The sequence below is a fragment of the Lynx canadensis genome, chromosome A1, assembly GCF_007474595.2.
Source record: "Lynx canadensis isolate LIC74 chromosome A1, mLynCan4.pri.v2, whole genome shotgun sequence".
In the NCBI taxonomy this organism is placed as follows: Eukaryota; Metazoa; Chordata; class Mammalia; order Carnivora; family Felidae; genus Lynx; species Lynx canadensis.
The window spans coordinates 105,213,789-105,228,673 of NC_044303.2; the positions used below are offsets into that span (position 1 = coordinate 105,213,789).

At 44.0% G+C, this 14,885-nt stretch overlaps 1 protein-coding gene across 2 annotated transcripts; it reads left to right on the forward strand.

Annotated features, from left to right (window-relative positions):
- Positions 1-294: 294 nt before the first annotated feature.
- On the forward strand, positions 295-9,213 carry CTXN3 (cortexin 3). Of its 2 annotated transcripts, none has more exons than XM_030317343.1 (2): positions 295-652; positions 8,712-9,213. In XM_030317343.1, exon 2 carries the CDS (start codon positions 8,814-8,816, stop codon positions 9,057-9,059), a length of 246 nt encoding a protein of 81 aa, XP_030173203.1. In that variant the 5' UTR covers positions 295-652; positions 8,712-8,813; the 3' UTR covers positions 9,060-9,213. The 2 variants fall into 2 exon arrangements, with proteins under 2 accessions (XP_030173203.1, XP_030173212.1); XM_030317352.1 differs by lacking the exon at positions 295-652 and adding an exon at positions 3,745-4,065.
- The last annotated feature ends 5,672 nt before the right edge of the window (positions 9,214-14,885 follow it).

Sequence of the window (14,885 nt, forward strand, 5' to 3'; positions counted from 1 at the left end):
TTGTTTTCTTTAGGAAAAACAGCCTTTCCTTCATTTCCCAAATACTATGTTGATGCCCTTCCTTAGAAGTCTTCCTCTTAATTAAGTTGGCCCGAAGGTCATAAACCGTAATCAATATGGAGGCTGGTCGCTGCAAGGTGCTAATTGACATCCCCAAAGAGGAACCGTGTCAACAATCGATACAGAAGAACAGAGTACGGGTAGATTTATGGCTTTGATTTTGAAAAGGTATGGGAATGCCCTGTGATGTTCCCCCCCCCCTCCCCGTACTCCTTTTGAATGTTAATGCTTTCTTGAAGATGATTTCAGACACACTGCTAGGATACTGCCTCTACTCACTGAAGCAGAATCCTCTGAAGAGTTGCTGAGGCAGAACTGAAATCATGGCTCGCCACAAAGAAGCAGCCGTATTGGCCGCTAATGATGCCTCACACAGAAAGGCGATGCTCCTTTAACTCGGGGGTTTTAATGGGAAGTTTCTAAGCCTGAAACAACAGCTTTAGATCTGGGGTGTGCCATCAGCTGCTAGCAGCTACCACTGTCTACTGCTTCAACACAGCTTGATCGGGAAGAATGGGAACTAAAGAGGCTTGTAACTACCTGTAACTGTTCCACCAGGAAATGGATCAAGTGTTTGTTCAGCCAGACCCAGGTACTTGACCAACACTGTGTCTTTGATGGGCTAATTAATGCTTTTCTCTAACTTTACGATTCATGCATGAGCAATGATCACATAGATGCTTTTGGATCCAAGTTCTGAATTTAGATCTAGATGTCAGATAAAGTCTAATTAAACAGTTGCCGGGTAAAGTTAATACGAGGGGGGTGAAATGTAATGGTGCCTTTATTTTTAAAGCATGCTTAAGTTTATGCTACTGATACTGGATAAAAGAGTAGTAAAATAGGCTTTTTTCTTTGCTAAGCTGCAGTAAATTATTCTCGAAATCTATTTGTCCATTATAGTATTTTTTTTTTCCATTCACCTAAAACGTCCAACCTCCCAAAATGTAACAGGGATGTTTTAATTTGTTCACAAAGAATCACAACTCAACAACTCATAATGATGATGCTGACCATCGCTGATGCCCCTGCGTGGTGAGCCCTGTGCAGCTCCAGCCTTCTGAGGTATCAGCAAGCACCCTTTTGCATTAGGAAACACACAAGGAAAGAGAAAGAAAACTGGGTATGACAGGAAGGTGTATTGTATGAGGTTACAAGTTCCAGTTTGCTACTGGTGCCTTTTGGTACCCCCACGTACTGACTGGGCACTCACGTGGGATTTTTCTCAGCAAGGCTGCAGCCTTGCCCTGCAGTCCCTTCAAAACTCTTCTAGCAGATGTTAGGAGGAAAATGAAGACAGGGAAGAAGTAAAGCTGAGGTTAGGGCTCAGGCTGAAGAGAAAGCTCTTGTGCTGACCCAGAGCTGGTGAGCCAGAACGACAGGGTCCACTCCCAAACCCAAGCAGACATCTGCAGGCTGACTTTGCAGTGACAGTCAGAGGGAACAGACCTCTCATTGCAGCAGTGAGGGCTGGCGACAGTTCCAAAACTGCCTGTTGACATTTGTAGCTGACCACATTCACATGTATTTAAAGTCACTGTTTTAGGGCTTTTTAGTAGCCTGGGGTCTGTTTGTTCCGTGCGTAAAATAATATCTGTCCTTAGCCATCCTGTGAATTCTGAAACATCAGTGCTATTGTACTGGATCAAGAAGTCCGTATTCAGCAAAGAAAAATATGGAGGTTGCCATACATTTATGTGAGCCAAAAAAAAAAAAAAAAAAAAAGGGAGGGGAGTGTATGTTGGTTAACATACATGAAGTACCTAGAAAGAGCCAGGAAATCTTTACCTGAATTTATTTCTGGGCTGATCACCAAGAGGGCCATGAGTTCTCTGAATTTATGGGAAATATTTTGCATCCCTGTGTGTATATCCTGGAATGCAAATTATTGTTCACTGCGTTCCTACACAGAATTTCCACAAGATTCATAGGTAATAGCTTTTGTTTATGTAGTGATCTGATTACTTAGGTGATGAGGTGGCTTTTGTGGAGGGCTCACAGTTAGTTGTAGGGGGAGATATATAACAGGGCTGATGGGGATGTTTACACATCCAGGGTAGGTGGGTTGGGACAGAGGGTGGAGTATATCTCCAGACACTCCAGTTATGCAAACAGCAATGCAGCTGAGGTTTTGTTTAGCTCAAAAAAGTAGAGGTGATTCTATTTAGCCTCAGTCTCAGGATATGTACCACCGTTAATCACCCAAAGGCATGCTAACATTTCAACAGTCAGTTTCAGAACTGTTGCAGAATAATGCAGCACTTTGAGGAAGTTTGTCTCTGCTGGTCATTGCAAATTCAATCTTGCCTACCCAGTCAATTCCCTTCCTGTTACAGTCTACAAATTGGTCTCGCTAGTCTGCCAGATAAATATAAATAAGGTACACAGGATGTCTTTGTAGCACAGAGTGTCCTGTCCGTTAAATGTGAACGTAAACTATACAAACCTGGGAGTGTTCTTGTTCCACAGACACGCTGTTTTTTGCATCTACTTTTGGAAAACATGTCGAGTCACATAACCAGGTTTCTGGCTTAGAAGGTTTAAAAATGAGGTGCGGTGCTTACGTGGTTTAGAGGTACTTAAAAATACAGACACTATGGCTTGCCTGCACCCTGCATACCATTAGCAGCGGGGGGACGACCGACTTTCTACTCATTCTGACATGCCGGAGAGAAACTTGTGAGTCAGCATCCTTGGGGAGATGCTTCTCCTCTGGTAACTGATTTTTATGATTTGGGCCAGTTTACTTATAATCTCCGCTCCCTGGTGTGCTTGTTTGCATAATAGAATTTAGAGATAAACCTCATTTTGCACAAAAAAACGGCACACAGATAAAATGCTATTCATCATCACATATTTATTGAACGCCCACTATGAGCCGGGCAGGACTCCACATGACATGCATCCATTGTAGCTATTATCATTGCAGCCCGTTGCAGGAGAGGGGGTATGGGAACGGATCCCCACAAAAGTGAGATGGTGGGATCAAATGCTCCACAGAGCGATGTGTCCAATGCGCTGAACTAATTCTGTGGCTGTCACTTTAAAAATAAGAAAAGAAATATATCATTGCTTTAAGGTCTATTTTCTCCAGATAAAATAATTTTCCTTACTGTTAAATGGTATCATGCGATGCTCATGCAATGAAATGTCCAAATGAGCTGAGCTTGACGGAGGGTCATGTTGACATTTACAGTTTCCAGGTAGGACATCTGGATTCAGGATATTTTAAATGGCAGCTCTTCCCCACCCACAAGGCCAATTAACTAAGAAAGACTTGAGCCCTGAAACAGAAAGGCACGTGCAAATTTCTCTGTTTGATGGGACCCTATCCATCAGCACTGAAACCAAGGAAAGGGTAAAAAGCCAAATAACTGCTTTTCAAATCATGAAATCCAAGACTGATGAAGAGTCACAGTGACCCAGACTACCTGTCTGTATTCTTAGAAATCAGACCGATTGCAAACATGAAGGTCTGACGTCCCAGTCGAGCTGGATGACATGTGCTTTTTCACCCCTTCTTTCTATCAGCTGGCACCTCCAAGTTTGAGTTCAGTTCCTTGGATGGTAGGGGCCAGAGATTTGATTGAAACTCTGTTTAAAAAGGCAGTGACCCCGGAGCAGCAAGGGATTCCTCAAGGAGCTTGCTGTTTCCTAAGGAGACAGAGTTGAACACCGCGGAGACTTGCCCTGGGCGAGGTGCTGCCCCAGGACGCAGGTGCGGGGCTCCAGGGGACAGAGCAGGAGGCATCCTGGCCGCTCTGGTGAAGGGAGAGAGACGCAGGCCCCACCAGGGAGGGGGTATTTGGTGTGAACCCTGAGGGAGGGAGCGAAACCCACAGGCGCGAAGAGAGCGAGGAGGAGGGCATCAGGCAGAGAGCATCATGACTAAAAGCTCAGAGGTGGGAAACCTGGAGGAGTTCAAAGAACAGCCTGTGTTAGGTAGAGCTGCAGAGCAAACCAAGTGAGAACGGCCTCCTCAGGTGTCTGCACACTCAGTCACACGTAAGTTTTTGCCTCTTGGTCATTTGACTCCGGACCAAATGCAATTTGAGGTTTGTTCTTCTGGAAACTTATTAGGAAAATAAATTAATGCCTTACAAAACTTCCATTGGCAGAAGATGACCTAAATCTTGCAGTCGAGAAAACAGGGGTATCAGGTCTGTCTGTAAGGGGGTTAATGGGCAGTCAGGGTCCTTGGACATCGGAGCCCAAAGGTTTTCCGAGGGAAGAAGGGTTGGGTTCTGAGCTGAGAGAGATGAATTTGACGCAGTGTGTCAGAAGCATGAGGAAAGGAAGACAGGCCTCCGCAAATTATTATAAGTAAGGCGAGTGGCTATTAGTGCCAATGGTGATGGCTAAGATGAGCTGCTCACTTGGGGCGTCGTAAGTATTGCGGGGGTTTTACACTTTGTGACCATCGCAGAGTCCGGGGGTTTGACTTAAGAAAAGGAATGTGGTATATGATTTTTGAGAAGCGCTTCTTTTAATTAAGCCTTCCTTGGTCCGGTATGAAAATTAGACTTTGCTGTGTCCTGAGTACACGCAAATAGACCTGCAAAGGGGAGACAGGGGTGTGCCGTGGACGGGGATGCCAGCTAGGATTAAAGCACCGCCGTGAGTACCGTGGTCCTTCTTGTACTTAAAACAACCGCCTTTTGTTTTTGTTAGCACTTAGGATGCTTGTGTCAGAATCCTTTCAAATAATTTACTTGCCCAGATTTCTCTATTCACCTCAGAGGAAGATTTCATCATTCAGGTAAAAGCACCCGTGAACATTTTCTAAGGATCATTTTTTGCCAACAAAGGACATTTCACGCTAAGGTAGACGTTTTAAAAGATCTTGATGTCTCTGAATATTTTTTTTACTGGGGCAGTCAAGTGATTACATTTCTTTCTTTTTCTGCATCTTACTCTGTCCGCTGCTTCCTTTAACTTGGATGTGCTGTTGAGCTTTCCAAATTTGTAAATTATTGATTAGCTGATTGCGGGTGTAAAATCAAGCAGGCTCGTCCAGGGATTTCAATCAGTCCCAGGCAAAGCTTGGGCAAGAGCTGGCTTTTCTTCCTGGATCTATGTATCCCCCATATACCCTGATGAACTATCTCCGGATCTTCTCATCTATACCCATCATCCCCCACCCTCTCCAGGACTTTCCTCCTGGGCCATCTGCCCACAGAACCTCATGTCTGCTGCCCCCAACCGCGATGGCCCCTCACTTCCGGAAAGACCCTTCACTCTCCTTTCTGTCTACCACACTTCCCCTCCTTCAAATAAAAGCAGTTTTCCTAGACAAATTCCTGTTAACGTGTTCATGTGTCATTCTCCTTGGTAAAATATTGCAATTTAATGAGAGGCTTTGATGATTTGACCGGATGAAGTTATTTTAATAGGAAGTGGGTTATCACAGCATGATGGGAGGGGAGAGGCTTGCAGTTTATAAAGGGCTGTGGAGTTTTCGAAATACTTTCATCTCCGTTTTCTCATCAGTTTGGTTTGTCAGCAAGGGGTTGGTGACGAAGGGGTTGGAGGATATATATTTATATTTTGGCAGGCTTGTAAAAAGCATGTGATGAGGCTGTAGAGAGGGTTAACCATATCACAGCATCTGCCTTTAATCAGCAGAGGGTGGTAACACTGCAAATTAAAACTGATTTTTAGATCATTCTAAGAGTTGACTTCCCTGGGAAGAAGCCAAGCTCCAGACTCATTGACAGGGAGACAGAAAAGGGAAACGTAGCTGATAATGTGAATCAGGATGACTAGGTAACTTGCTGGGGCTTCTTGGAATGATTACCCATCACTGCAGCCCCCAAGTGAACGGTGGACCAGCTCGAAAATCTGAGTTCTGGAGGAAGCCTAGGAAGTATGAGCTGGGAGAAAAGAAGTTGGCATTTTGCCTTGTGTGAAGGACAAGGCTGGGGAAGACAGCTCCCGGGCATCAAGTGGACACTGGAGGTGAGAAGGGAAAGGCTGACCAAGGTATTGCTATATTAGCCCCCCAGCTCGTCTCAAGGGAGCTGTCACAGGCTCAAATGGTTCTATGTCTAGTTGTTCACCATGTTCAATGAACTTCACAGATCCAGAAATCTTTATGTTGTGTGTATACACCGTTAATGGCCTTCACTTCTCCTGTATCTCCTTTCTGGCTTACATAATGTTTTCGTAAAGAACTTCCAGAAAAGTCATACCTACCTCAGCCGTGTTAAGAACAGACAAAGAAAATGGCTCTGGCCTCATTCGGGCTGGAGGGAAAATGGACATAGAGTGGGATTCCAGGAAGTCAGTGGAGAGGGCAGGGTCAAAGTGAGGGGGTCCTCCATAGGACACAGAGAGACCAGAGGGACCATGGCAGGGATGGCTTAGGCGCTTCTCCCTCTATCAGCATGTGACTTCCTTTTGACCCAGGCCTTGGTAATTTATTTTTAATTTTTAATTTGTATTTGTTAGAGAGCACAACCAGGGGAGGGGCAGAGGAAAAGAAAGAGAGAATTTTAAGTAGGCTCCACGCCCAGCACGGAGCCTGTTGTGGGGCTCAATTCCACAACACTGGGATCATGAGCTGAGCCGAAATCAAGAGTCGGACCCTCAACCGACGGAGCCACCCAGGTGCTCCCCCCTTGGTGGATTTTATACTTGGTATGAATAAGTCTAGTTTGGATGTTTCCTGGGAGTGCAGATGGCCCATTACTTGAAACACTAAGGATGCTGAAGAGGAGGTTCTGGCCACCCTTTCCTGCCCCCTCCCCTCACCCAATTATCTGCTGAGAATTAACACCCGACGTCGGGAGGGTGCCTAAAAACAAGCGCACCAAACCAAACCCGATCCATCAACATCCTCTATATCCCCACGGAGCTTATTTTTAAGAAATACAGTCAAATTTTATCATAATCTTACTTCAAAATAAAAATGAATGATAAACAAATCTACCGCAATGACTCCAGCCTGAAAAATATCTAGTCATAGAGCTGCAAAATTTTTTTTTCCTCCTAACTGGTAAGTCCTTCCTCCCAGACACTGGTTGTAAATCTCTTTATAAACTGTGCCTTAAACCGTGATTTTATAAACTTTGAAGTGTCATCATACAGGCAAACTGTTATTATGATTACTAATGCAACAATTATAACTATAGAAATATTGTATTAGAGCTTTAGGTCATCATTTCTATTTTCATTTGGTTGCTTCTTCTAATTGAGTATCATTTATTTTGATTCCATGTTAATTCCTATAGCTGACTACTGTGCCGTGTAATTTTTCTTATAACAGACTCATACATAGATTTAGTTCAAAATATCCGAAGTTTTTATGGCCGTTGTGGATCCTCCGACTTGCCTTTATTTTTTTAATTTTCAAACAATGTTTAATGTTTACTTACTTTTGAGAGAGAGAGAGACAGAGAGAGCATACGCGGGGGAAGGGGCAGAGAGAGAGGGAGACACGGAATCTGAAGCAGACTCCAGGCTCGGGCTGTCAGCACAGAGCCCGATGCGGGACTCAAACCCATCAACCGTGGGATCATGACCTGAGCCGAAGCCAGACGCTTAACCGACTGAGCCACCCAGGCGTGCCCTCCAACTTGCCTTTAAAGACAAACAGTAATATTCATATATCTTAATTTATCCACCGGTAAAATGGAAATAGCGATAACTTATCTTTTCCCTTGTCTTCCTCCTTTTCAAGTGGTCTTACACAGTAGGAAGCTACTGTAAAGCTTTTTTTAAAAAATACAGCCGATCAATCCCTTTTCCCTAGCTCAGTTCTCGAGGTGCTTCTCCGGGTCAAGTATTGAACCTGGTCTATGTTTTCTGAATAAAAGACAAGCAGCGGGAGCTTGATAGTCTGGGAGTCTGAGACGCCTCCTCTCTCCCTTGACCGAGGCAACAGAAAGGAAAGAAGCAACCTGGCTCCCATAGGCAGTTCTTAAGTGAAGCGACTCTTGGTTTTGTTTGTCTTTCTTCTTTGTATACTTTCCGAAGTGTTTTCACAGACATTCATCCTCATTATAGCACCATGAGATACACAGGCATTTCTGATTCCGTTTTTACAGCCTAGTGACTCTAAGGTCCCATGCTCATTTAGTAGTAGAATGGAGGCCAGAGGCTGGAGCCCAGAACTCGATACTCCCCGGGAGTTTCTGTATTAAGCACCTTTTCCAGCCTCAGTTTCCTCCCACTGAGGCTCTAGAGGTCTTGGCTTTCACGGAGCTTGTAGTAGAGTGGCTAACCTATGTTGTGTCTAGCTAGAGTCTTGGCACATAGCTGGTGTTCCATCAATGGTATCATTATAAGAATGATGTGAAAGTCATATTATTGGAGGGAGTCTGGAAGAGACTTGGCAGGGGACACTGGCTTTGGATGTCAAGTTGGCAGCACACCCCGAGGTCAACATTACCTTGTGCGTTTCTCATCTTCTGTACTCTGGTTGTCTTCCCCGCCCATCCCTCCTGGCTCCAGGTGGCTGCTCTGAGGACAATCTGGTAATTTCATGCAAGAGTAAAATATTCTTTCCCGTAATTACACAGAATTTAGCATCTTGGGTGAAAAAGTTTAGAGATTCCTTCTTCTCTCTGCAAAACATGACTGTGAGCGCAGAAATAAAGTTGCTCGTTGGTAGTTTATTCCCTCTCCTTTCCCTTTCTTTCTTCTTGCAGATAAATCAGCCTGTCCAAGGTGCAGTAGCCACCATGACCTCAGTAGACTGATGATGGAAGAAAAGGAAACTGGGAGATCCTGTGCTCTAGCTTCCCTGGACGATGGATGGAGGACAGCCCGTCCCTTCACCCCTAGTGCCCCTTGAGAACGCATCATCAGATTCTAGCATGTCTCTGGAACAGAAGACCACATTTGTTTTTGTGATTTTGTTGTTCATTTTCTTGGGCATCCTCATTGTCAGGTGCTTCCGGATTCTTCTGGACCCGTATCGGAGCATGCCAACCTCGACTTGGGCTGATGGACTTGAAGGGCTGGAGAAGGGGCAGTTTGACCATGCCCTTGCTTAGCAGAGGGGGTGCTCCAGAGGAGGTGAAGTGCATCATGATTTGGCAAGGATTTCTCTGTAGCCAATATTCTAAACACACCAAGTTTCAACAACACCCGGTCGTAGGTCCACAATCCCTCCTTTATTAACCATGCCGTTGGGTTACAAAACATTTGAGGATATGGGGGATGAAGGTTTCTAACACTTGCCAAAAATAGGAAGGTTTGAATTTCTTTGTTTAATCAACGAATGAATACTTCTGAATACGTGTGGTGGTGAAAGCAAGAGCACCAGCACTGACATAAACTTTGCCATAAAATGAAGCACTCTCCCCCCTCAACCAGAGAATAAAGAACGTAATGGCTCTGAAATGAATCTGGTCACGGGGCCACAAAGAGACTTCTTTGCTCTGAAGGTGTCTCTCAGTTTGCTTTACCATCGTGGGAATCGGGTCCCTGGCAGAGAGTAAGGAAGACTGTGCTCAGTGGACCGAAGGAGGTCCCCATTCTCTCCTACAAAGCAGGCAGCTTTGGGGAGCAAACAGCGCAAACAGTTCAGTGCAAACAGTTCCATCCTAGAAAAGATGAGTGAGGATGAGCTCATTTTATTTCTCAAATACAACTGAAATCAAAGACTTGCGGAGGTTTGAAAACGCTTCACCAGGCCAAGTACACTCTAGGTATCTGTATTAATAACCTGTGTGGAGGGGTCGATACATAATGCGAATTTACTTTTTTTCACCCACATGACTGAAATTCTGGGTTGCAAAGGCAGCTACGAGTCGTGTTTGCAAGCAAAAAGTTAGTTGTCTAGAAGAGAAGACTTTCACAGTCTTAAGAGGAATGTGTGTTTATGACTGAATAGGGAAGCCAAATAAAACTTTGCAAGAAACGATAGCATCTCCTCTCCTATTTCACCAAGACGAATGCACTGGTGGCCACGTGTGAGACGGAATGCGGAGGACAGATAGTGTCCCGAGAGACAGAAAAAGCTGCAAGGTCATCGAGTTCAACCCTCTCGCATTTCAGAAAGGGCTCCCACAGATCGTCCTGCCTGCGTACAACCTGTACTAAGCACTATTTAAGACCCCCAAAAAGAGAGATGAGAAAACCTCTTATTCCAACTTCTATTGTAGGAAAACCTTGTACCTAAATGAAACTCCTGAAGCTGTATTTATAATCTATGTCTTCTAATTTTCTCCTCAGCTAGCCATCCTATTTTTTTTTATTAAAAAAAAAGAGTTAAAAAGGCCAACCATGCCTGAAAAGGCAGCCCTTAAAAAAAAACTGCTTTATTGTCTCCCCCCCCCCTTTTTTTAACATTCTTTGGGGGACCTGCTGTGCAGATTTCCCCCCTCCCCATGTTGCCTTTGACTTAAAAAATATTTGTTAATTAATGTTTTAAAAATAATTCCTACACCCAACGTGGGGCTTGAACTCACAATCCAATATCAAGAGTCAGCTTTTCCAAATGAGCTAGCCAGGCACCCCTCCTGAATTAAAAAAATAAATTAAAAAAATAACAGCTTTATTGAAATATAATTCACAGGCCATAAAATTTACACTTTTAAAGCGTACAATTCAGAGGCTTTTAGATCCTTCCCAGAGTTGTGTGACCATTACCACTGTCTAACTCTGGAATTCTACACCCACTAGCAGTGACTTCCCATCCCCTTCCACCCAGCCCGTGGCAATCTTGAATCCACTTTCTATCTCTATGGGTTTGCCAATTCTGGACATTTTATACAAATGGAATTATAGAATATGTGGCCTTTGGTGTGTGGCTTCTCTCACTTAGCATGTGTTCAAGGCAGGTTCATGTTGTAGCGTTCCTTTGCATGGCCAAATAATATTCCATTGTTTGGCTATACCTTGTTTTGCCGGTCCGTCCGCTGTCATGGTTATCCATTGGCTAGTCTGGAGAATGCTGCTGTGAACAACTGTAAAAAGTCTTTGTATGTTTTCAAGCCCATGTTTTCAGGTCTCTTGAGTATATTCCTAGGAATGGATTTGCTGGGTCAAATGCTAACTCTATGTTTGACTTTTTGAAGAATCTGAGACTGTTTCCCAGAGGGGCTACATCATTGTACATCCCCACCAGCAACTTTTGATTCTTAACTCTCTCCAACTACTTAAATTTCGTCTTTAGCTGTAGATTTTATAACTGAACACACCACTTCAAGAATGAGTCCGATTCAAAAGAGAGAACCACCTTGTGATACCTACATGCTGGTAGTTTACTGACGCCTCCAAAGATCCTTTGCTGTTAGATCTAAAGTAGAACGCTGATGCCAATCTGTAGTCATCCCAAGCTCTACTATGTCACCTGAATATTTTTTGTTTTATGAATGCATATTTCTTTAACCCACTAATTATAATGTTGTTTTTTTTAATTCAAATGTACCCATGTCACATATGTCCCTAGTCGATTTTTTCTATCTTAATGGGAGTCTATTTAAACCCGTTCAAGTAGCAGGACACCTGGGTGGCTTAGTCAGTTGAGCATTTGACTTCGTCCCAGGTCGTGATCTCGTGGTTCGTGGGTTTGAGCCCGGCATCAGACTCTGCGCTGACAGTTCAGAGCCTGGAGCCTGCTTTGGATTTTGTGTCTCCCTCTCTCTCTCTCTGCCTCTCCCCTGCTTACGCTCTGTCTCTCTCTCTGTCTCTCTGTCAACAATAAATAAATATTAAAAAAAAAACACACTCCTTCAAGTATTTATTTAAGCGCCTGCTTTGAGCCTGGCATTTCTAGCACTGGAGAAACAGGAAAAGTACAGGGCAATTTCTTGCTCTTGAGTACCTGTCAGTCTTGGTGGAAACCTAAGAATTGAAAGAAGGCATGTGTCTGAATTCTCATTCAAATGACTGCTATGGACCTATGGTTCCCACACTATCAAGTTCATCTGGGACTTTAAAAAATATATATGCCCCCCACACGAATTGTTCTTATAAAAGTTGTACATGATCATGATAAAAAAATGTGTAAACATCATGGAGAAATATAAAGTAAATATTCATAGTCAAAATTCTGCCTCCTTAGGTTACTCTTACCTCCAGTTTTTCCGGGGGGGGGGGGGAACTTGTTGAAAATGTAGATGACTACAGCCTTCCCTCCCTAAAGTTTGATTCTATAGAACTGGTTCAGCGAACAAATACTTCAAGAAACAGAACATGGGACAGATGGATGTGGGTCAAGATAATGAGGGAAATATCCTAGTGGGACTCAAGTGTGATGGTCCATGTTTCAGTGTTGCCTGTAAAGCTTTACGCAATGGGAGTGATTGTGATGAAATAAATTATATCTTGACCTAACAGGATGGAGATGTTTTGGGCATATGCGAAGCAGGAGAGGAGGGAAAACAACAGAGTAAAGGAAGAGAGGGGCTGGTGTGGAGCTTGCAGCCAGGAGGGCAGACTGGCTGGGGAAGGTGGAAGGTGGTTGGGGGGTTGCCGGAACTTGTGTAGAAAGGATAAAGGTGGACCGGAACAGCAGGGCGTCCTTAAAAGCAAAATGCAGTGTGGGAGTCAGTGCAGATTGGTGAGAAAGAAAATGACATGAAGAGTGGCTGTCATTTTGAGTTTCCGCACCCTTCCTCAGGGCAGCATCAGAATGGGCTTCTATAATGGGAACAGACCGAAATAGCCACCTGGCCTCTGCGGCTCTGAGCCCGGGATTGCCAGTAAGTGCCACGGGGCCTCCGGAAGCCTGCTTTTCTTCCCTTCTTCCCTTCATTGCTCACTCCACTTTTGTTTCCCCTTCTCAGATTACTGTTCCTTGTTCATCGTGCCCTCACTGGGTCTCCCCTGCTCCTCCCCTCTCTTGGTGAGAGCAAGAGTATCCTAGCAAGTGATCACAAGCTTCGGGCTATTCGGAGTAAATCGATCCCTTCCGTGAGAAGTGCTAACTCTCTGTTTTAATTACTCACAGCTCCTTGGGGTGAACAGTGTATTCTCGAAAGGTCACATAAGCCCTCTCTTTCCCAGCTTTCTGGCTTCTGGAGTCACAGTGCAGCATTTTGCCTACCTTACAAGATATTTATAACAAGTGCAGCTGCCCTCTACCTTGTATATCCGCATCCCAGGATGAACACATTACTTTCCCAAGGTCACTCTAGAGGAGAGCTACGTCTGGATTCAGAAAGATGTGGCAAACTCATTGTCAGTCTAAGCTCTGCCTGGTTAATGCCCCCAGGAGACTCCAAGTTCTAGATCAAAAGTGCTCCCTCCAAGAGACCTTTTTTAAATATCTTAAGCACTGAGTAAAGTAAGTCTAACATGGGGTGTGAAGCAGATTAACTTGACTCCTGCTGTTAAAGTAATGAACATTCCAATCCAGATCATTCTTTCACTATTTTTAAGGGTTAAAGCTGAAACAAAATAAGCAACAGTTTTAGGAGGCAGAAGTTGGAACAGATGCTTATGTATGTAGGAAAAAATATGCATTTAAGTTCCTTTTTTATTGGCTTCATTGCACAGTGTTTTATTGAAAACCTGAAGCTTTCATATTGTAAATGTATTGGTGAATTTGGTGAGATGTGAAATTTTATTTGTCCACCATAAGTCATTAAAAGAAAAGGATAGTTAAGCTGTCAACTTTCAAACCTGACATGTAAAACATATTGAGACACAATTATTTTCAAAGATATTTTAGTCCCCAAACCCTGAATAAATTCTGAGATCTGATTTGTGATATTTGAAGTGTGTGTCTTGTGAGACAAATTATGCACAGGAGTGGGAGGGGGAGGCTCAATTGTTGAGGAATCTCAAAGTTGTAGAGTAGAGCCCTTATCTCCAAAGTGCTCAAATCAGTAAATGTGTAGCTGTTATCTGGGATCAAACTAATCCATGCCGGAAAAAGTCATTTGCTTGCTGTGAGGTATAAAAGAAGGACACTGTAAACTCTGTATCTCTTGTTTTTTTGTTTTTTGATGTTTATTCATTTTTGAGAGACAGAGACAGAGTGCAAGCGGGGGAGGGGCAGAGAGAGAGGGAGACACAGAATCTGAAGCAGGCTCCAGACTCGGAGCTGCCAGCCCAGAACCCGACGTGGGGCTCGAACTCACAAACCGCAAGATCATGACCTGAGCTGAAGTCAGAAGCCCAACTGAATGAACCACCCAGGCGTCCCTGTATCTCTTGTTTCTTAAAAGACTCAAAAAATTATTTCCAGACAGAAGTCTATCTCTTCAGAAGCGAGGCCTCCCCAGCCTACAATGTGCTCTGGCCTGAGGAGCCAGGGTCCAACACTTCAGTCAGTCTGTGGCCTTTTCCAAGGTCAGTTTTTTAGAATAGCATTCCAGGCTGATTTAGCAAAGAATGGAAATTTTGTTTCCAGTTTCCTACCATAAACCACACCCAGGTCTTGTCACAAAGCAACACAGGACCCTACTCTACCCCTCCATTCCATGGCCTTTCCCCATATCCTGACTGATGTTACTATGCTTTAGGGTAGGAGAGATTCTCTTTAAACCATCTTTCAAAGGTGATTTCTGCCCTCATTTTTTTCCCAAGCCCTATTACCATCCCTGAGAGCTCCAAATTTATGCCAGCTTTTAAGAAAATGGCTCTTCCTGGATTCTTTGGAGTCTGAAAAGCTGGAAAGAAACACGGCTGCTGTCTATTTCAACACCTCACTTTCCACATAAAGAAAGAGAGAAGCAAACAGGTCGAATCACATACTCCGTCATCTCTACCCGCTGGCTACAGCTGTATATCACCTCACATAAGTGGTGTGAGAAGGAATTCAAACAGAATGGGCAGGTGATAAATCCACAAAGAAAAAACACATCCATTTGCTAACTGTCATGATGGTGATTCTTAAATAATCTCACTCTCCTTTTCTCTCCCCC